This window comes from Balaenoptera ricei, chromosome 5, assembly GCF_028023285.1.
Source record: "Balaenoptera ricei isolate mBalRic1 chromosome 5, mBalRic1.hap2, whole genome shotgun sequence".
Lineage (NCBI taxonomy): Eukaryota > Metazoa > Chordata > Mammalia > Artiodactyla > Balaenopteridae > Balaenoptera > Balaenoptera ricei.
In genome coordinates, this window is record NC_082643.1 from 79947311 (window position 1) to 79971220 (window position 23910).

At 42.1% G+C, this 23910-nt stretch overlaps 1 protein-coding gene across 1 annotated transcript in view; it reads left to right on the plus strand.

Annotated features, from left to right (window-relative positions):
* Positions 1–23910, plus strand: part of RELL1 (RELT like 1) — a 61174-nt gene that overhangs the window by 12364 nt on the left and 24900 nt on the right. Inside the window, exons 2-3 of the mRNA XM_059923214.1 lie at positions 17319–17540; positions 21196–21267. Coding sequence (XP_059779197.1) covers positions 17319–17540; positions 21196–21267 — 294 coding nt within the window. The remainder of the gene's footprint in view (positions 1–17318; positions 17541–21195; positions 21268–23910) is intronic.

A 23910-nucleotide genomic window follows, 5' to 3' on the forward strand; every position in this document is an offset into this window, starting at 1 on the left:
TTAGTTGTTGGAAAATGAAGCAGTCAAGTCTTTCTTATTGTGAAATACCAATGCATAATATTAAAACATTGTGGCTGTAATAATCTCTGAAATTACGGTGGTTTACTACTTAAAGACTGAAAAGTCCTTTAAAAAAAAAGTATAGTGGGAAAGAAAAAAAGTTATCAGGCCAATGCCTTATTATTTATGTATTTACATTGTGTTTTATAGTGTAATAAAGTAGAAGTTACACCACTCTGTGGTTTCCATTGACCCGTCTCTCCTAAGGTGTAGACCAAAGATTTCATAGCCTTTTCTCTGCCTTCAGTCAGTGGAAATATCTAGCATGTAAGTATTATGGATTGCAGTTATAGGTAGTCTCCTCACTAAGGGATTTTCAGTGCTTTGGTTTACCTCCACAGCATTAATATTACTATTAGGATAAACCACAGGAAATTACCAATATTCTACTGTTATTGACCTACAGTGACAACAGTTTCATATGGTTCAAACTTAATAGGAATTAAGTTCTTATTGACTTTCTATCTGCAGTTTAAAAAAAAAAAACAACTGTCGTGACTGCCATCAAGACATTTAAGGGACTTCCCTGGTGGTCCAGTGGCTAAGACTCCGCGTTCCCAACGCAGGTGGCCCGAGGTTTGATCCCTGGTCAGGGAACTAGATCCCCACATGCCGCAACTAAGAGTTAGCATGCCAGCAACTAAGATGTCCTGCATTCCGTAAGGAAGATCCTGCACACGGCAACGAAGATCCCGCGTGCCGCAACTAGGACCCGGCGCAGCCAAATAAATAAATATTAAAAAAAAAAAAAAAGGCATTTGAGAAAATACTAAAAGGGAAAAAAGAAAAAAATATATACTCCCAAGTTCCACCAACAAAAGATACAAAATACTAAAAAGAAAATAAAAATAACTTGTAATCTCACTACTCAGAGATAACAGGCAATAGAGCACAGGGTATGGGACTCCGGAGCCAGGCTGCCTGGATTAAAATCTCACCTCTGCTATTTGCTAGCTGTGTGACCTGGTATAAGTTACTTGACCTCTCTGTGCCGTAGTTTTGTGTAAACATTTTGGTACTTTTTCTTTCAAAAAACTGAGATGGGACTTCCCTGGTGGCACAGTGGTTAAGAATCTGCCTGCCAATGCAGGGGACATGGGTTTGAGCCCTGGTCTGGGAAGATCCCACATGCTGCAGAGCAACTAAGCCCATGCGCCACAACTTCTGAGCCTGCACTCTAGAGCCCGCGAGCCACAACTACTGAGCCCGCGAGCCACAACTACTGAAGCCCTCGCGCCTAGAGCCCGTGCTCCGCAGCAAGAGAAGCCACTGCAATGAGAAGCCCGTGCACTGCGACGAAGAGTAGCCCCCGCTTGCCGCAACTAGAGAAAGCCCATGCACAGCAACGAAGACCCAACGCAGCCAAATAAATAAATTAAAAAAAAAAATTTGTCTCAATAAAACTGAGATCATGTTAGCTCAAAATACTGCTTTGTGTTTATCTCTTCACTTAACATTTTTTATTAACAATTTCGATCATTTTGGCAAAGGGATATGGCAAATCCGATCCCTTCATACAAATAGTTTCTATTGTTTTAAAACAAAAGGAAGTTTAGGATTTTCAATAAGTAATCAGCAATTTCAACAGTGTGGAGTGTAGATCAGATGGCTTTTTGATTTTGTTTCTTATAATGGTAGCAGGATTTTTTTTTTTTTGAAATAGGTATTTAATGCCAAAAAAATAGATAAATTGACCTGGAGAGACTATAACTTAAATGCACCTTCTCTTCCCAATACTTGACTCACTAGGGAAAACCATTCTCTCATTCTAGGTTTCTTATTGAAATAGATGAGTAATGATTACTCATGGATTAGTCTACTCAAGACACTAACTCAACATAGAGATGAGCTATGGATAATCCCATTTTGTGGAACTTTACTGAATATCAAAACTGGTAACTCGCACAGGCAATTGAGCACAGAGTATGGGGCTCTGGAGCCAGACTGCCTGGATTAAAATCTCACCTCTGCTACTTGGCTAGCTGTGTGACCTGCTATAAGTTACTTGACCTCTCTGTGCTGTAGTTTTCCTATCTGTAAGATGGGGTTGAAAACAATAGCGCCTACCTCATAGGGTTATTGTAAAGGTTGAACAAGTTCATACCTGTAAAGTGCTTGGAATAGTAATTATACAAAGTATGCATCAGTACGTGACTAATATTAATAGTATTTTTCTATGTGTCTTACCCTTGCTACTGGTTTTCAGAGTTCTTATTTGAGTTTCAGGCTACTGACGTTCATTTATTCCCCTTAAATCAGGTTCTCTATATCTAGGGTTTTCCTAATTACTTCTGTTTAATCTTGCCTTTGTTTGCCTTTTCCGAAATGGTCTTTATTTTCTATCTTAGTTCCTGTTCCTTTGCTCTCTCTAACAGCCCCAGGGGAGAATTCCCGGCAGAGGACTTCATGACTTCCCCAGGACAGGACCGTGGCCCCCCACCTATACCATCTCTGCTCGCCAGTTCCCATATTCACAGAAGGCTGGCCACGTGCCTGTCTAGCAGGAACACTGCCTGACTTAACCTGTGACTAATTGGAAAACCCTGCATTTAGGACTTTTGTAGTTTTCTGTTTAATTGTTACCCCTTCCTGTTCCTGGAAGGAAGAGAAACTGGACTGATGTCAGCGTTATGGGAGTTGCAGACTGGCCCCCGCGGTGCCGCCTTGGGCAGCTGCTCCCTCACCTCCAGGGTTTAAGGTATTTCTCTGCCCCCCACATTTAACTCTGCCCCTCCAGTTGGGCTCACGTGCTTCAGTGTCTTTTCCTGTCTGTTGGCTTTGTATTCCCAGCTGAGCTGGAAGCTTTGTGAGGATAGCAATGTTTACACTTATTACCTCTAATAATGAGCATCACAGCAATGCTAGCTAATGTTTATTGAGCACTTACTCTGTGCTAGGACCTCGCCTAAACCCGAGTTCATGTCATTACTGCTCAGAATCCATTCTATTATTATCTGTATTTTAGAGATGAGGAAACTGAGGCACTGAGAAGTTAATGGACTTGCCTGGCGTCTCACAGGCAGGAAGCAAGAAAAAGCTAGCTTCTGCTTTTTGCCTTCTTTCTTTCTAGGGAGCAGCTTTGGTTGAGAGCTTGGGCCCTGCTTGCAACAGACCTTGGTTCAAATCCTGGCCATTCCCCAGATGAGTGACCTTGACCTCAGTACTTTCTTCTTTAATGTCTCCATTTCTAAGATGGGTTTCATTGCAACACCTATCTAAGAGTTCTGAAGATTAAAAAAAAAAAAAAAGATAACGCGAGTAAAGACACCCGGCTCAGAAATAAGCACTCGGTAGAGGTTTGCTGCTCTTAGTGACTGGTGGTAGAGTGGTTGAACTCCCAGAGGCCCTGGATGTGGGATGGTGAACCCCCAACACACCCCCGGAGAATCAGTCACTAAATCCCTCTCTCCCTCTGTAGGGCCTGTCACCCGGCAGTTTTCCCTTTTGAAGCCCACCCGGCTCCACAACACCCCCAGTTTTCCCACGTGGGTAGTTCGTGTTGTCTTCTGCACGGTAGAAATTACTTGGCTGTACTCCCACTCTGGCAGGGGCGGGTTGTAGCCAGAAACCGGGGACCTAGCTCCTGGTGGCCTGGTCCTCTGAGTCAGCGCCCTCTCTGCGGAGCTCCAGGGCAGTCACTGGTTCCTAAGGGAACCCCCTCCTCCCTGGGCCCCCCTCTTGCAGTTTCTGCCAGAAATAGACTATCTGGGCCTGTCTTCTCCCCATTTGGTGGTTTTGTCCTGGCACTTGCTGGTTAGTTTCCTCCCGTAGTTTAAATAATTCCTAACCTAGTCCCTGCTTGACCTCTTGTGAGGAATGTTCAGGAACAGATCGGTTAGGGGATTGCATCCCTGTGGAAAGAGGGCAGCGCCTTTGGTGAGGGTATGTCAGCTCCACTCCTTGATGGACGCGGCAGTGTGGAAAATGATGGAGTCCAGTGAAAATCCAGTGGAGGGCCAGTTCCTAAAGCTGGGCTTGGGAGTGTGCTGCCATTCGTGGCCTTCCTTTGAATCTTTGCTATCTGGAATCTTCCGTTGATTTTGATGAGTACAGACAGGGGTTTGCTGGTATATTTACATCTTTTGGAAAGGGCTTACCCAAAAAGTGGGTAAAGCTATGGGGTGGATCAGTCGTCCAGCTCTGAAAAGAACTTATTTATATAAGTTTTTAAAAACTGTCAGCATTTGGCAAATGAAGGTACAAGTGCATTGGACATTCTGTCCCACCAAATAGCATCTTAACAAAACTGCTGATCCAGTTGCAGTGAAAGTGGACACTTGATCAGTAATCGAGGAATCCTTCTGGAAGGATGGAATCTGCTTTCACAATTCACAGGTTGCATGCGGCAAAAGTTCAAGGTGCTCCTACCGTGTTCCAGGAGCTGTGATTGATAGGGGTTCAGGGTACAAGGATAGGACATTCTCCTCGCTACCTGGGGAAACAGGAGTGTTTGGTTTAAATCAGGCTTTTCCTGCAAGTTCTGTCACCCACGTTGGGTTTCCTAACGTTGACCACAGTATGCCCGAGAGATGTGCTTGTCGTGAAGTGGGTGGGGGGGCTCTCAGTGGCCCTTGAGTGTTGGTTCTTCTGCCTGGCTCATTTCTGTATCTCCCCAGTGATGTCATGTTAGACCACTGATTTATTTGCAAAATGAGGGTCTCATCCACCCTCTTGGCTACTTCCTTGGGATTAGACGTTTCAGATAAGACAATGACAGCGTCAAGTGTCATGTGAGTGGAAATTTTTATATCTTATATGATGTCTCTAGCTAATAATGTATGTGATTGAAGATTTTCTTTTTCCTTTTCCATTCTTTCTTTCCCTCCCTTCCTTCCTTCCTTCTTTCTTTCTGAAAGATTTTTAGATGACATGCAACTAACATTGTTAGCACAAATAATGTTTGTGACAACTATTGATTTGCTTCGAAGTATAATAGTTTGTGAGTAATAATGTGAAAACATACCTGTGAACAAGATGCTTTTCAGTAGATAGAAAAAAGTCTTCCTTTTACTTTCATAATAGTTATGGAGCAGTAAAATAGCATTCTACTTTAGAGTGATCTTTTGCTTTTTGTAGTAGAAATTAATATGGGGAAATTTTATGCTGCTGAGAATATTTTTAAAGTCAATACAAATTTATCTTGCTGTAGCTGACTTTAATACTTTTTCATGAAGATGATTCTTACATTTAACAAGATGCATGCAGATTCCAATGTTTATCACACATGATAGGGTCATTTGGCAAGAGGCACCTTTTTAGTGTTTAAGGACATTCGGGTGGGTGGATGCAGACCTGGGCTCCAGCCCAACTCTGTGCTGAACTGGTGATGGTTTAACCCACCTGTTTACTGTGAGGCATGTGTCACTTACTAGGTAAAACTGAAAACCAATCTCCACTCTTACAGACGCTGCTAAACAATGTGGATAAGAGTGCAGGGCCCTGGGGTCTCGAGGCTTGGCTTGAATCCTGTCCCACTATATGTTAGGACTTGTTATTGAACCCCCATGGGCCTTATTTTCCTCATCTGCGCATGGGGATAATGAGACAACCTACCTTAAGATGTGGAAATGAAATGGAATTGTGCATGAAACACCGCAAACACTCGGTAAATGCTGCCCTACAGTTACCTTAACGTAGCAACTCATTCTTTATAACACACCACCTTTAGAAAAGAATCTGAAGTGATTATTAAATTTCTGAAGTCCATTGCTTTGCAGTCATATCAAGCAAATGTCTTTTGAAAAATTCTACTTTTTCTTGAGTTGATGTAATTTACAATTTGAAAGGTGAGGAAGGGTCTACAGTCAAAGTCTCACTCCACTCCTGTCCTCCAGCCACCCACCCACCCCATCTCCAGGAGACTGACAGTGCTACAGTAACTAAAGATTTTAAAAATCCCCAAATGGACAACACTGAAAATAGCAAGAGAAAGAGAAGAGGCAGAGGAAGGGGTAGGAGAATAGGAAAAGAGGAGGGGGGAGATTCAGCTGGGGTCCAAACTGCTGAGCTCTCCCGGTCCCTGCAGCCCCTTGGGCATCACCCTCACTTATACCCCTCTCTGAGGACCCCATGATGTGCCCCACCCCTTGGAGTCCCCTTGGGACTCCTCAGCCTTTTCTGTCTTAGAGGCATGGTGGGTGGCTTCCTGGCCTGTGTCCCAGTGCAGACACTGGCAAGCTGACCTCGCCCCATGTGGGGTGAGCTCAGGTCAGATGAGCCTTCTGTGTCATCTGAATGTAAACCACTGTTTGAGGTATTCTGGAAGATTCAGGAAGAGTCCAGAAGTTGAGATCCTTGACTTCTCAAAACACTGGTGTCCTAAACTGAATTCCTTCCCAAGGAGTAGCTGTGGGGCTGTAGCTCTTTTCTGTTTTTTTCAATCTTTTGGTGCTCTTGAAGAATTGGTAAATCCAAGACAGTTGTGGAGAATGCTAGGGACTTTCTCTTACTTTGCAAAGTTAGTTTTCCCCTTCTAATCTAAATGGAAACCTGAGATGGTAAATATTTATAGTTTCCATCATAGTTTTTGTGTCTTTGTTTCTTTATATTGACATCACCCCAGTTTCAGTTCTTTGTTCTGGTAGCTACTTGGGGTTCAGGAGTAATTCAGTTTTGTCCCCCAACCTCCTGCCTGTCAAGAATGTTTGTTCCCTTTTTTGTCCAGCCAAATTAAGTTTTTCTTTTGAAACCTAATATAAAGTCCTTTTTCTTCCTGGATCCACACTAATTACTTCCCTTCTCAACTCCTATGGTACTTATACAAAGGAACTGCAGCTTAGGGAAGGGTTGTGCTCCAGACGTTCCTTTTTGAGCAATTGGGCTGGAAATTGAAATGCATTTTCCCATTAAAAATAATAATTAGGCTCCCATAAAGGGTATTTAAAAAATGATAAAATGGGACGTAGTGAACTTTTATTATAGAAAAGTTGAAAGAATAGTAAAGTGGACTGCTGTACACTAACCACTTGGTTTCAGTAATTTGCCATATTCACTTGCTCACCCTGTCTATCTATCTGCCCATCCACCCATCCACATACCTCTATCTACCTACTTCTTTTGCTGAACTATTTGAAATCAAGTTGCAGACAGTGTTACATTTCACCCTAAATCCCTCTGCCATCATCTTATAGGATTAAGGACTTCCTTCAACATAACTGCAATACCATGATCATAGCTAAAAAAATAAACAATAAATTTGTACTACTGTCTATGCCATTTTCCTGTTGACCTCAAAATATCCTTTATTGCTGTTTTAAAATTTTTATTATTGTTTAGAATTTGGAATCAGGCTCCAGTCAAGGTTTACTAACCGCATTTTGTCCTATTAGTTTCTAACAAAATCTATTTGAAGCCACATTTAGCCAAGTACTGGGGGAGGGAAGGAACTTTGAAATCTTTGTGTACTCGCCCCTCCCTGTTTTCCTCTCCCACGCTTAATGCCTGTCTCTGGATCCTGGGGGGCTCCTGCTGCCCTGAGCTCTCCATTTTGGCCAGACCCCCAGCCCCAGGGTACAGGGACCTCTTAGCCAAATGCATCTGTAAATCAGGGGTTCATAGCCGGACATTGCTGATTTATGCATGTTTTGCTGGGGAAGCTTTCTGGGCCTCCATCTGTTCCCCTAGTGGGTTTTGCTGTCCAGTATCAAGAGTTTTCCAGCATCAGCAGAGCATTTCAAGGAATTTGACAAGATAGAGGTAACTGAGTAGCTGTATGCTTTGGGAGGGACTTTGTATCGTGGGTGAGTAGACTCTGGGCAGGTGGGTCCTGTCTGGATGTCCCGCCCTGCCTAGTCACAGCTGCGGAGTTGGGGAGGGTGGGACCGTTGCAGCTGCTTATCTGGGAGTCATTTGGAAGTTGGCAGCTGCCTGAAGTTCCACTACAAAGTTTAGCACTTATTTATATACTGACTTCCATTGTTTTCCAGTTTCCATATATGCTCGTTTGTTCTCTTCATACATTTTAAGTTTTTAAAATTTGGGCAAATGCTGTGTCTCAATCACTGGCGCTGGGGGAATATCTTAAAAGCTCTATGGTTTCGGTTATCCCCACAGCTAAAACCAGAAACAGTTTGGGGATGATTTTGTTTTGTGGAGTTTGCTTTGCATTCTCCCCTTTCATTAGTGTACATAACTGATTTAAACCGTGTTTAAACAGTTAGCTTAATAAAGGGGGTTGTTTTTCAGGAGCTAGTAGATCTTAGCTCTGCCAGAGTAGGATTGAGAGGCTCTATCCTGAAACAGGATCTGCCTGGGTTTTCCTGCGGGCTCTTACCAGTTTTCAACCATGTGACCCTGGGCAAGTGACATACCCTCCCTAACCTCCAGCTTCTCTCTCTAAAATAAAAGTACCCACTTCATAGGGTTGTGACCGTCAGAAACCCTTGGGGCCCATGGCCTAAACTCTAAATATGCAAGTCCCCCTCGAGAGGTCTAATCAAATATATTAATGATTATGCAGCAGACTCAGTGGAATAGAGCCTCATATCAGATCAGAACAGGTTTTGCTACCAATGAATTTGTCAGATTTGGTTTTGCTATGAAATGAGGTATAAAACTTTTTGTTTCAGAGGTTTTTGGGTTTTGCCTTGTGGACACGGGAGGGTGGGCTTGTGTTTTCCTCTCCAGTAGCATCAACCCAGAGTGAATGTGGATGGGGTTGGAAAAGGTTGCGGAGTATGGAACTTTGAGAACCAGGAAAGACGTTGGTTCTAGCACATAATTTTTTTTTAAATGGTTAATAATTTTCTTTTTTTTTAAAAATATTTATTTATTTATTTGGTTGCGCTGGGTGTTAGTTGTGGCTCGAGGGCTCTGTAGTTGTGGCATGCAAACTCTTAGTTGCAGCATAAATGAGGGATCTAGTTTCCTGACCAGGGATCAAACCCAGGCCCCCTGCATTGGGAGCACAGAATCTTTTCCACTGCGCCACCAGGGAAGTCCAGCACATAATGTTTCAGCTGAGCAAACCAAGGTGCAGAGGGGTGAAGGAACTTGTTCAGTATCACAGAGGTAGCTGGGGACAAAGCAGGAGGAAGAATAACCCCTTTAGAAAAATGCATATCTAGCCATCTTAGTCAGTAACCTAAATCAAAAATAGACTACTTTTGGGTACCGTGATTTGAATGTTTGCTGAAAAAATATAGGATGTGTATCTGTGTGTTTAAATGCAAGGTTCCAGCCAAGTTTAGTGGGTTATCTACTTACCAGCCAAGTCCTTTTCCCATCACAGAGTTGTTGGGTCACTGCTGGGAAACCCTAGCTTCTGAGAATGTACACCCTTTCCTGATAGGAGAGGAAGAATTGCTATCAGAACCATCAAAATGCTCTTGGCCCTGGTTGGAACAAAGCTGCTTGGGAGAAGTCACAAGGGCCTCCTTATCTGGAGTCTCAGGTTATTACCGTCATCCCCATTATGTGTATTTTAGCAACCCTCGAGCTATGCCCACTGGGTTTGAGGAATGCCATTTCTGTGCCATTTCTTCTCAGCTCCTCTGACCATTGGGGTCAGTTAGAAATATAAGTATTACTTGGAAACCAAGCTAGAAAACTGCTTTTGATTTTTTGAGTTGACTTCGAGCCATTCCTCATAACTCTTCGTCAGTTTCTTGCTGTCTTAATGTTTTTTATATAACATCTTCTTTTGTGACTTTGTCAATAGGATCTTGGCAAAGCACAGTACATAGTGGGTCTTCAAAATACGGTGAATTAACCAAACCTGGCTGGGTCTAAGAAAAACGCTAAGGATTTTGATAACCGCTGGCTTTTGCTGGACCTGTTTTACTTGTAATGTGGAGGGGAATCACTTTTATCAGTAAGAGCTGAGAACTCTCTGTTTCTATGGCTCTTGCTGTGTGTGGAGGATACTGGAGATGGGGTGATGGGCTTGTTTTGAAGAGGCTGAGGGACCCGAGGTTGTGGTCTGCATAAGGTGGGCTGTGATTTGGGAGTTGGAAGGGAGGTCAGAGACGGGGGACAAATAGAGTTTTGCAGTTGTTCATCGGGTAAGCTGCTCTGAGGTCTGGTGGTGGGCATTTTCAAAACATCCTACTTCCAGCTGTGCTAATTGGAATCTATAGTTTTGCGATGTGGGGAGCCTTTAATCTAAGTTGTGAAATATGAGAGCAAACCAGCATTTAGCATTTTAACAGAAGAGTCGGTAAATGATGACCTCAGGTCAGGTAAGAGGAAGCAGCGTCCAAGCAGGCAGGATCCAGACTGCCTGGTTTGAATCCAGCCACTGACGCGTAGCAGCTCTGTGACCTTGGGAAGGCTGCTTGACCTTTCTGTGCTTCCTTTCCACATCTGTGACGTGGGGAGAATACCAGTAACTATGTCATAAGTTTATTGCGAAGATTCAGTGCTTGGCTTAGTGCTGGATTGCAAATGCTCCATAAATGGGGTGGTGCTTATTGTTAGTAGTTACTGAGGAATAACAAATTAGTCTGAGCCAGACTTCCATCACTTCTGGAACCCTCCCACCTGAAACCATCCCCTTCCTGCCTCTGGTTCAGCCTACTTTCCATTCTGACCATGATCCCTGGTGTCTGATTCCCTTGGGTCTCTTATTCTCTTTCCTGCTCGGGTGGCCCACCCTGCATGAGTTAGCCCAGTTACAGGTTTGGGGTGCACATCTCAGCTGTGCCCCGAATGGCTTTGCAGTCCTTTCACTGGCCTCTCACATTCCTTCTGTCTCTCCACTAAGCCTCGCTGTCTCCGTAAGCCCCTCTTCTGCCCTGGTCCCTCTAGTTCTCAAGAGATGTCATCTCTCATATTCAGGCATCTGTTCGCTCACCTCCCCTCCATCCACCATAAAGAACTAACTCATGGACACCCTGCCTCAGGACGAAGTATCTTTTTTCCTATTCAAGTTTTTAATCCGTCTCCTTTTTGCTCCTTGTCTTCTGCATGTAAATAAACACTTTGGTTTCAGCCACTTTAAAAAAATTCAAAACTCCAAATAAAAATTTCTTCCCTTCATGCTGAAAGTGAACTCCCTTACCCTTAATGCCCATAGTGGGCTTCTAGAAAGAGCAAACTGACCTGTTTCTGCTCCTCAACCCAGGGAATCTAGCCTCACCTTCTGGTCTATGAAAAACTGGTCCCTCCAAGGCCACAAAGATCTCCTGCCAACCGTTTTTTCCTTCCTATTTTATTTTATTTATTATTTCATTTTATGTATGATGTATGTATGTATTTTAGGATTTTAAAGATTATTTTAGGATTTTAAGTTACTGCAAGAAACTATGGGGAAACAGAAAGGGAGCAAAGTACAACAAGGCAAAAGTTAAAAAAATTCCAAGTTACTTCCTGATTCAGCAACTAAAGGCTTTCCGTGTGTTCTTTGGAACTTCTGTGTGGCCCAATTTGTCTGAGTTTTTCTGAATTCTCTTTCTAAAGATTCTTCTTAGGGTGTTTCTCTCTTTTCTTTATTTTTTTTTAAATTGTGATAAGAACACTTAACATGAGAATTACCCTCTTAACAAATTTTTAAGTGCACAATACGGTATTGTTAACCGAGGGCACAATGCTGTACAGCAAATATCTGGAACTTATTCATCTTGCATAACTGAAACTTTATCTCTGTTGAATAGCAACTACCCCTCCCCCCCCCCCCCCCCCCCCCCCCCGCCACCAAAGCTGGCTCCTGGCAACCACCATTCTACTCTCTTTCTACGAATTTGACTATTTTAGATGCCTCATGTAAGTGGAATCATGTAGTATTTGTCTTTCTGTGACTGGCTTATTTCACCTGGCATAATGTCTTCCAGGTCCATCTTGGTTGTCCTTTATGGCAGGATTTCCTCCTTTTTTAAAGCTGAATGGGATTTGATTATATGTATATGTCACATTTCTTTATCCGCTCAACCATCAGCGAACATTTAGGTTGTTCCCATGTCTTGGCTATCGTAAATAATGCTGCGGAGAACATGGGAGTGCAGCTATCTCTTCAAGATCGTGATTTCAATCCTTTGGATAGATACCCAGAAATGGAATTGCTGCATCATTTGGTAGTTCTATTTTTAGTTTTTTGAGGAAGCTCTATACTGTTTTCCATAGTGGATGTACCATTTTATGTTTCCATCCTATTTTAGCTCCTCTCTCTTGAAGCATCTGACCTAGCTGACTGCTGATTCCTTCTGGAAACTTCTTCTCTGTTCTAAGGTAGAACCCTGGCTTCTCTTCCTCAGGTCCTCAATGGATATATTTCCATCTGGATGTCTCCGTGCTTACCTTTATCACTACATGTTCAAAACTGAACATGTGCTATTGTCTTCTCCATGCAAGTATATTAGCTAGGGCCCTTGAAACAAAGTACCACAAACTGAGTGACTTAAAAAGGAGAAATTTATTGTCTCACTGTTCTGTAAGCTAGAAGTCCAAGATCAGGGTCAGCAGGGTTTCTTCTCCTGAGGGCTGTGAGAAAGAATCTGTTCAGTGCTTCTCTTCTAGATTCTGATGGTTCGCTGGCAATCTTTGATGTTCCTTGGCTTCTATAAAGCATCATCCTGATCTCTGCCTTTATCTTCACATGGTGCTTTTACTTTGTGCTTGTCTGCCTCCAAATTTCCCTTTTTTTAAAGGACAGCAGCCATATGGGATTAGGGCCCACCCTAATGACTTCATTTTAACTTGATTACCTTTGTAAAGACCCTATGTCCTAATATAGTCACATTCTGAGGTACTTAGGGTTAGGACTTCAACATATGAATTGGGGGTGAGGCAAAATTCAACCCATAGCACCATGCAGACTTGATTTTTTTTCAGGTATTTCTCATCTCAATGAATGGCACCAATGTCCACCATGTTACTCAAGCAGAAACTTGGGAATCATCCTTATCAAATCACGTGCCTTTATATTAACCTAGCATCTAGAGCTTGTAGAACTTGGAGGCACAATTTTGGAATAGGAACCATAGCATCCAACAGGTTTACAAAGGGATCTGTGACTCCCAAATGGCTGACAACCTCTGCTCTGTATCTTTTTTTTTTTTTTTAAGTGTCTACCGCCTTGGTACAAAAGTAATAACATACATAAGAATTTTAGAAAACTACAGAAAAGCATAAAAATAAAATTAATAATTATCCTATTATTCAGTTACCCAGAATCACTTATTATTTTGGTCATTTCTCGTACATTTTATGCCTTCATGCATTTTTTTTTTTTTTTTTTTTTACTAGTTGGAGCATACTGTGTGTAAGATTTTGAATCCAACTTTTTAAAATTCAACACTAAATCACGTGTGTTCCCATATCTTCACAAAATCTTTATAAATAGTTTTAAATGGTGTGTTATTTCATCAAATGGATAGATAATGATTGACTTAGATATTTTATTATTATCCCATTGTCAAATATGCAGGTCGTTGCTGTTTTTTGACTTTTATAAATGATGCTATGACAACCTTTACTATTAATTTGGACTCAAATAAATATTTTTTTCAGAATTCAGGTATGAGTCAGCAGGGGATAAAGAAAAAAGGTGGACACAGTATCTCTAAGCAAATTATTAGTGTAAATTGAAGGAAAGCTAAGCCTACCTAAGTTAACAAATATCTTAGGCGTTAATTGTGAGTAGTTACTTTGTGATTTAAAAGTTATTCTTAATTAAATTGTTAAGGTAGATCACAGTAGAGTCTCCGGTCAACATTTTGCTCTTCAGTGATTCTTTACAGTCTATAACAGGGTTGTACAATATAAATTTTGGCGATGATGGAAATGTTCTTCATCTGACCTGTCCAATATGGAAGCAATTTGCCACATGTGACTATTGAGCGCTTGAAAAGCGGTTAGTCCAACTGAGGAACTGAATTTTAAATTTTATTTATTTTTAATTGATTTAAATTTAAATAGCTATTTGTGGTTAGTGGTTACCATATTGAATAGTGCAGTTCTATCAAGGTGATGACTAAACACTTTTATAGTGCTTATCTTTTCCTACATACCCTTTTAAGTGTTTTACATATTAATGTATTTAATCCTCACAATGACTTTAGGAAGTAGTCTTCCAGTTACTATTGCTATATAAAAAATTACCACAAAACTTAGTGGCTTAAAACAATAACAATCATTTATTTTGCCTGTGAATCTACAATGTGGGCAGGGTTCATCAGAAATGGCTCATCTTTGCTCCATGCAGGATCAACTGAGGTTAGAGAGTCTACTTCTAAGGTATCTCAATTACACAGTTGTCGTGTTGATGACTATTAGTGGTTTTTCTTCTTGGGGCAGCTTGGGTTTCCTCACAGCATGGTGGCTGGCTTCCAAAAGCAAGTGTCCCAAGAGACAGGAAGTGGAAGCTGTCAGTTTCTTAAGGCCTGGGACTTAGAAACTGACAAAATATCACTTCCAACATATTCTATTGGTCAGGCAAAGCACAGAATATATCTTCAAGGGGAGGAGATACAGACCTCACCTCTCCATGGGAGCAGTGCCAAAGAATTTGGGGACGTGTTTTAAAGTCATCATAGAAAGGTACAATCATTTTGATTCTGTTTTACGGATGAGGAAACTGAGCACCTAGCAGTTAAAAAACTTGCCCAAGGTGACATGCCTAGTAAGTGGCCAAGCTGTTATTTATGCCAGGCAGTCTGACCTTTTTTTAACTACAGTGCATCTCTGTAATTCATGTTTCACTAATTTAGATTCATATCTTCTTCAGTTTTGTCCATGGTGCAATAATTATGAGATTAAACGACTGCTATATGTTTGTAAATCACAAACTGTAAATACATAGTATTTGCAAGGGTTTGCTAGATGTCAAATTAATGATGAACACACATTCTCAACCATCTGATTCAGGAGGAGTTGTTTGGCTCCAATTCGGAGCCTCTCTGCTTTCATCTCTGTTTCTACTGCTTCCCAAAGAGAATTTATTATCACCTCCAGATTGAAACAGACCACGATTCTGAGTAAAACTCTTTCAGTCTTAGCATGTTGCCTGCTTTACCTATTCCTGTTGCATGGCACATGTGTTTTTTAAAAAGGAATTAATAAATAACACAGAATTATAAAAGGAGTTGAATATTTCTGGTTTTTACTGAAAGTAAGTCTTGAGGTTAAACCCTAATTTAGATGATATATTTGCATATGTTTAGGGAAGTGTGTGTGTGTGTGTGTGTGTGTGTGTGTGTGTATGTGTGTGTGTGTGTGTGTGTGTGTGTGTATATACTCTTATTTATTTATTCATTCATATTAATTATATTGATTCTTGGAAGAGAAATCAGAAAAAATATATAGATTATGCCAAATTCTAGAGGTTGCATGATAAAATAATGAATGCCACCTTTTACAAACCTGAGAAACCAGCAATTTCCTTTCATGTTCAAAGATAATGGATAGTTCCATGCGAAAGAGAGAGCCTTTTGTCCTGTGGCCTCTGTTTGATACTATTTGCTGCAGTAAAGAAATGTGGTCACTTCACACCTAGTCTTTGTCCCCATGTCATCATTACAACACAGGGTTTTTTTCTGGTTTTTTTTTTTTCATCAAAATACTCTTGAGAGAGTTTATAGTTAAATGCATCTAGCTTTCCAGTTTCTGGGTTTCTCAAGCAATACGTGTGAATCTCCGTGATGTAGAAAAGCTCATTTTATTACTTCAGAATCTGAGTATCCCAAATAATGAGACTTCACTTCAGTGAAATCCCACATTTTTCTTTAGTCCACATCCTACCTGACCCTCTCCTTTGTTTTTGTTTTTTTTAAATATTTATTTATTTATTGGGTTGTGCTGGGTCTTAGTTGCAGCAGGCAGGCTCCTTAGTTGCACCTCCAGGGCTCCTTAGTTACGGCATGCATGTGGGATCTAGTTCCCTGACCAGGGATCGAACCTGGGCCCCCTGCATTGGGAGCGTGGAGTCTTATCCACTGTGCCACCAGGGAAGTCCCTTCTCCTTTGTTTGATAACTCCCTTCTCATTTTATGTGTGTGAACTGGTACTTTGTTGATTTTCCACACAGTCGGCTCTTTCTCCGTTATCTTAACTGGCTGTATCTTATGATTGTACGAGCCGGGCTCACTGTTTTTCCCTCTCACTCCTTCATAGATGTGACTCAGTTCCCCATATATGGGAACCTCTTGGGAGCCTACGTAGCACGCTCTTGGGCCCAGATATCCGGCTGCCTCTGGTGTAAGTCCATGTGGCATTTTGACTTGTCCAAAAGCAGTGTCTCCTCTCCCAAAGATACCCCCTTCCCAGCTGCCCCATTTTTGAAGTCATAACATAGGTCCCCACTATTACTGTTTCTTTTAGTGCCCCATGCATACCTTCCTCGGCCTTTCTCCCAATCTCTCATGCCTGCCCAGGTGTTCACTTGTTTAGTGCCTGTTTCCGATACTACCCTACAAGCTCCAAGATGGCGTTGGTCATGCTGTGTTATTTTCCACTCTCTCTCCAGCTCCCAGCTGGTGCTTTTCACATAATGGGCATGCCATAAATGCTAATTCGGGTTAGTAAACAAATAAACAAATGCACGTGCTTCCATTTTTATGTTTGTACCCCTGGGCCAAAACTTGATGCCGTCGTGGATTTTTCTCTCTTTTTTCATACACTAGATCTGTCAGTTTACTAAATCTTTCTGGGACATACACTCCATGAGGACAGGGATCTTTGTTTTGCTCAGTGGTATGTCCCAGATGCCTAGAATGGTGCCTGGCATGTAGTTGAGCCAAGCTGAGCGTTTACTATGTTGTAGAAATGGTTCTGGATGTTTTACATGGATTAATTTATTTCATCTTCATAACAAGCCTAGAAGGGTGGGTAGCTACTATTAGTGTGCCTATTTTACAAGAAACCAAGGCATGGAGATTAAGTCATTGTCCAGCATCACACAGCTGCTAAGCGGTAGAGCCAGGATGTGACCCCACGTCTCCTGAGTCTGTGCTCTTAACCACTAAGTACTCTGCTGTGATACCACCTAGTGACGGTGTGTTTGCTCTGTGTGGACCCTTCACTGAAACTCTGTACATTCACTCCACGCTGTGTAGGTACTCTTTTAGATGAAGAAGCAGAGGCTGGTTTGGAGAGGATTTAAAAAAATTACCCAGGGTGGGACCCAGGTTCTGAGTAACAGGGACAGGATGGGAACTCGAGACTGTTTCAGCACTAGCCTGTGTGCCTGTCCTGCCAGACCTGCCAGTCTCTGCGTGGCCCGTGGTTTCGGAAGCAGACTCGCATTTAACAGGAACATTTCCCAAGGCTGTCAGATTTTCCTTGTCCCCAGTAGACGTCTGATGCAGCTGGGCATGTTTCTTCCTCAGACAATGATGGCAGCCGCCCGTTACACTCCAGAACTGAGACGACGCCCTCGCCCACGAACAATGGAAATGGACACCCAGAATACATCGCGTACGCGCTTGTCCCTGTGTTCTTCATCATGGGTCTCTTCGGCGTCCTCATCTGCCACCTGCTTAAGAAGAAAGGCTATCGTTGTACAACAGAAGCCGAGCAAGACGTGGAAGAAGAAAAGGTTGAAAAGATAGGTAAATAACCTGGATTCTTTTAATGGGAATGTGAGTGCAGACGATTTTTAAATCAGAAACCAGTAATGTATATTTTCCACCTCTATAAGGCAAATGATCCATCTTTTTTTATATATTGACATTATGTAAATTTAAAGCGTACAACACGTTAATCGGATACATTTGTATATTGTAATATGATTGCCATTGTAGCGATATTTAGCACCTCTATCACAGTACATAATTGTCATTTCTTTTTAGTGGGAATGGGAATCATTAAGTTCTAGTCTCTTAGCAGGTTTGATGATTATAATACAATATTGTTGCCTATATTCACTATACTGCGCATTCAATCTCTAGGGCTTATTTACTATTTGTTCTAAGTTTGTACCCTTAAGCAACATCTGCCCTATTGTAACTGAAGGTGGTGTTTGGCTGCTCGCTGCTCAAAAGCCAATAAAAAGACAATGTTGGTGGTGTATTTTGGATGCTGGCAACCAGGGTGGGGCGGGGGGGGAGGGTGAATGGACTCCTGTCCAAAGGCTGACTACCCCACGCCCCCGACAATCGGGGGCAAAAGAGATTTTATAGACGGAGGGAGGGGGCTACAGGCAGAAACAGCACAGGCAGCTCTGACAGTCATCTTGCAATTGGTCATGTGGTGGTCTGACCAGTGTCATCTTGATTGTTTTTTTGTTTTGTTTTGTTTTTTATAAATTTGTTTATTTTATTTATTTATTTCTGGCTTCCTTGGGTCTTCGTTGCTGCGCGCGGGCTTTCTCTAGTTGCGCTGAGCGGGGGCTACTCTTTTTTGTGGTGTGCGGGCTTCTCATTGACGTGGCTTCTCTTATTGCAGAGCATGGGCTCTAGGTGCATGGACTTCAGTAGTTGTGGCTCGCGGGCTCTAGAGCGCAGGCTCAGTAGTTGTGGCGCACGGGCTTAGTTGCTCCGTGGCATGTGGGATCTTCCCGGACCAGGGCTCGAACCCATGTCCCCTGCATTGGCAGGCAGATTCTTAACGACTGCGCCACCAGGGAAGCCCATCTTGATTGTTTTAAGTGCAGTTAATCTTCACTTCCAGGGTCAGTTTTTTCCCATTTCCTTGAGGCCAATTCTCAGAATTGTGGCAGCTTATGTCATGGCTACAGTCTGGTCATCATGTAGTTAACTTCTTCCACCTGGTGGCGGTTTCAGTATCTATAAGACAGCTCGCAGGATGTGGCTCAGAATATTATCTATAGCCCTTGAGGAGGAACTAGAGGCCCTTGCTTTAGCTTGACTTTGCTTAGTGACTAAACTATTATTGTCTTGTCCTGTTTGACTGCTTTTCTCTGCTTCTGCATTTTCTCACTTCTCTGATTAAACTTATTCTTTGGCTAAAGTTTTTCCACAAGCAAAAGGCAGGCAGAGGACATGGGCGTATAGACCACAGGGCCCTGCTCCATTTCACTCTCTCCCCATCCCTTATGCCCTGGTAACCACTCTCTATTTTTACAACTTTGGCTTTTTTAGTTTCCACATACAAGTGATAACATACAGTACTTGTCTTTTTCTGTGTGTGATTTATTTCAGTAAACATAATGTGCTTAAAGTCCATCTGTGTTGTCAAAAATGGCAGGATGTCCTCCTTTCTCATGGCTGAATACTATTCCATTATATATATATGTATCTCACATCTTCTTTATCCATTCATTTCTTGATGGGCAGTTAGGTTGTTTCCATATCTTGGCTATTGTGAATAATTCTGCAATAAACATGGGAGTGCATATAAATCTTCGAGATCCTGTTTTCATTTCCTTTGGGAATGGAATGACTGGATCATCTGGTAGTTCTATTTTTAATTTTTTGAGGAACCTCCGTATTGTTTTCCACAGTGGCTGTGCCAGTTTACACTCCCAGCAGCTGTGCAGAAGTGTTCCCTTTTCTCCGCATCCTTGCCAGCACTTTTACAAAATGATCCATCTTAAAGGCAGATGGTGTGGTGTAGTGTCACTGTAGATTTCACAGGAAGCACACCTAGAGTTATAAACCTTGCTTTCATTTATTAAATACCTACTAAATCATTTACTCTCATTTGCCTTGTGGCCTCGGGCAAGTTATATGTGTTATATATGCTGCTATGTATAATTTAACTTAAATTTAATTTCATTAATTTAATACTAATTTAATTAAAATTTTAATTTAAGTGAGAACAGTAATCTCCACGTTGTAAGATTATTGTGAAATTTATAGAGAATATATATTTGGTGTTTGTCACAAATGGCCACTCAGTAAATATTAACCCTTACTATTATTGAATTAGATTCCAATAAGAACGATGGGAAAACTGAATACGTCTCACCATTTTTGTGCTGTTACTTTTGCTGGGGGAGTTCTATCTTAAATCCACGAGGATAGAGTCTATGATTATTAAGTAAATGGTTGTGTGAACATTGCAGTGAAAATATGGCAAGAGCTGGTGCCTTCGTATTGACTTCAGAGTGTCTCAGCTTTTCCTCTTAACATGGAGTTGCTGGATTGTGTTTGGAAAACGCTGAGAGATGAAGTCCTGTTTTCTCCACAGATGTACTTTCCAACCACCCTTTAGGGCCTTGGGGAGTAGTAGGTAACTCTCCTTATCCCTTTCAGCCTCTCAAAGGACAGTTTTTGCAGAAAGGTGACGTTTGGAGTAGGTCAGCCTTCAAGCCGGCCCCAAGGGCAGAGTGCGGGAGCTTCTTCATTCCTTGCCAACTTGCTGGCCTGTTGGTTTTTCCCACCCCCACTGACCTTTGAGCCAGAGAGAGAGCACGGTCGCAGAATGAGTCATATGTGAGCTTATGAGCAAACCAAGGCTGAGTGTTTGTCAACAGAAGGCGGGGCCTCCCCCTCCTCCTTGTAGATGCTCTGTAGGTTGGCTTAGCCATTAGCATGTGTACTGTGCAACCAAACATGCGTATGCACAAGAGGAAGCAGCTTGGATGGAGACCATTTTCCACACGGGTAGGACACCGCATACCTTGATTCCTTCTTTGTGAGCTAGGTCAACCCTCCCTCTTCCTTCTTGTGTTATGGAAGCAAATTATAAGGATCAGTTTCAGAATGGAGATTTGATTTTTTTCTTTTCAAAGACTATCCCATGTGCAGAGTCTCTCAAAGTAAACTGAGTTGGTAGGCAATTAACTGCGACCAACATTTAGATCATTTGGAAGTACATTTAAAAGAAGAGTCTTGTAAAAACACAGCCGAATAATTACCCAATTTAAGAAATGAATTAATTTTCTAAATTTATATAGTACATCTGCAATTAAAATGAAATCCAAGAAGTTTTTCTTTTAACTGTCTTTTTTCTTTCCATTTCCCTTAAGGGTTTAACAAAACGATGAGAGAGAAATAATAGTAGTAAGGACTGATATAGATACATAGAATTGTTGTCTTGGAAACTGAATGTGTGTTTGGACTTGAGATCAATGCACAACTCTGATGCTTTTTATGCCTCTTATGCCGGGGAAGTCACTGTGTGCTTTCAGTCAGGCAGCTTGGGGTTGAAGGAAGAAAGCAGAGCTCTTAGCACCATGAGTGATCAGCTGAACTTTCTGGAGACTGTTCAGAGAGGTCTTGGGCTCTAAGACTGCACGTCTCGTTGACCTGATGCAAGTGACCAATTGTAACCTGTCCTCCCCTCCCCTTTCTCTTTCAGAGTTGAACGACAGTGTAAATGAAAATAGTGACACCGTTGGGCAAATTGTCCACTACATCATGAAAAACGAAGGTATGGTTGTTTTAGTGTCCAGAACAATTCAGTGTTCATATGTTTTATTAAAAACCTGCTTCAAAGAGTCGTGATTTGTATGGATTGTCCTGTCAATGTTTCTGAAGTTACTGACACCTTTTACCTAAGCTCACAAATAGCTCAGCTTCCAGCATTATCCGACCAGGAGAGTTTCACAGAAGTGTTTTCTAAGAGTCAGTCGTTGTAGAGTCAGCCCCGGAGGCTTACCTTTTAATCCTGGCCTCGCCTCGATTTGGGGAAAGTCATATTACACCATTGAGCCTCGCTTTCCTCCTCTAAAATAATATTTACCGCATAGCATTGTTGTGACATATTGCACATAAAGTGCTTGTATAATAAGCACTCGAATATTATCGATTCCTTTTTTTGTGCTTTTAAAAATACTGTGGTAAAATACACATAACATAAAATGTACCGTTATACCCATTTTAAAATGGACAATTCATTGGCCTTAAGTACGTTCACAATAATGTACAACCATCACCACTATCTAGTTCCAGAACTTTTTCATCATCCCAAACTCTGTACCCACTAAGCAGTCACTCCCCATTCTCCATCCCCTTTCCCTCCATCCTCTGGCAACCCCTCCTCTGCTTTCTGTCTCCATGGATTTGCCCATTCTGCGATCTATTCTTAAGTGTTAAAACTTTTAAAATATCTAAACTTTATGCTTTAAGCACTTTTTTCCCTTCTGAAATGTATTCTAAACCCCCATCTTCCTAAACTAATCAGGATTAGTTTAATCTTGATTAGATAAATCAGGGTCATTGTTCTGAAGGTGATTGTCTCCATAAGGTTCCACACCCCGAGTGACTTGTGAGGTGTGTGGCACTCCTACCCATATACCTGTGAACTAAAAATGTCACCTGTCATGTCAGTAAACAAAGGATGTTGCAGCCATCAAGCCATCACGTTACAGCCGCCCCAGCGGTGCACCCTGAGGAGACTCAGGGTGCACAGGATACTGGCCCCAGAGAGCTGAGGTGCATATCAAAGGAATGACTTCAGTGAACCCAGACTCTTGCATCTTCCCATACATAGAAAAGAGCTGCATTCCTTAACTCAGAGATGTCTGGTTTTCTTTAATTAATAGTCATCTTTTGATGTTCCCACTACCTGGTCTTTGTTGCAAAAACCCCCTGTATATCCTGGGGTTGCCTCTCCAGAGCACTCCCTCAGAGCTGCCTGAGACGCTGTGGCCCGGCCTTAGGTCCTCAGATCTGTCCACCGAATAAAACATAACCTCTCAACTTTTAGGTCGTGCATTTTCTTCAGTCGACATATCCGGTATCCGCAGATCCCCATACTTTGAATTCTCATGAGAATTTAAAAGAAAATGTTTTCCTTGGGCTCTGTCTGCGCCCTGGTCAGTGCCAACACATGCAGCATGCGCTGCTGCACCTGAGCCATTTGTCCAAAAGTAGAAATACCTCCGTGCTGCTCTTCCATCCCCAGCCGCTCCCCGGCGATCCTCTGCCCCCATATCCTCACTATCAGCTGGAGCACCTGCCTGGCCCGGGCTGCTGGTCAGTTTTTCTGACTTAGAGAAGCAGCAATTTCACATGATTCAGCATACTTTTCATTGTTCTTCACAGAGTCGACTTTACGTATTTGGCATAGATCTAGGTGCATTGTGTGCATAATCTAATCCTCAAAATATTCCTCTGGAGTTGATATTATTATACCCATTTTACAGATGAAGAAAGGAAGACTCCAAGTGGTTGGTCACACGGTTAAGGAGCAGCCTGGCCCTACCTGGGTCTCTTTCATCTATACAACATTGCCTTGCCTCTCTTCTACTTTGTAGCTTTCAGTTTCTATAGGATGGAAAACCAGATAGCCAAACTTAATAATATGGTGTTTAAAATAACAAGACAGCAATCACTTGGATTTGATGTCTGTTTTCTAAAGACCTTCCCTCAGGGAACAGTATTTGGTGATGCTATTCTTGAGGACTCAGTGGTTCATATTTCTTTTACATAAAAAAAGTGGATTTTAATTTGCATAAGAAATACAAAAATGCGTTCTTGGAATAGAAGCTGAAGCCATGACAAAAGTGCACGGGGTAAGGTTGCTCCTGTGCCTTGATGCGTTCGAAACTGCCTTCAGGGCTTTGGGGAGCTTGGAGGCCTTTGGGACCTGGGCTTCTGAGAGCTGGAGCGGTTGCTGAGTTAGTGAGTGCTGCATGAGGGGGTTACTGACAGGTGAACTGGTTGAAATAAGTCAGCTGTGAAAACTTTGCCGGGGGCTGAAGTTCTCGTGTATAATTTCATAGTAGACACTGAGTGCTTGCTATGTGCCAGGCTCGTTCTAGGGGCTTTCTGGGAACCCTGTGATTCAGATACTTCGTTCCCAATTTACAGTTGAGAAACTGAGGCCCACAGCACTTAACTAACTTGCCAGTGTCACCCTGCTGCAAGTAGCAGAGCTGAGATTTTAACTCTAGCATCTGATGTCAGTCTTTACTTACCCACGTGCTGTCACTGCCTCTTTCCTGATAGCAGGAAAGACGGATGATAAACTTCCTCCTTTCAAAGAGACAACGTATACAGCTGGGGTGTTTTATAGAACTCCTAAACATTAACTCATTAAATTCTCCAAACTACCTTATGAGGTAGATCC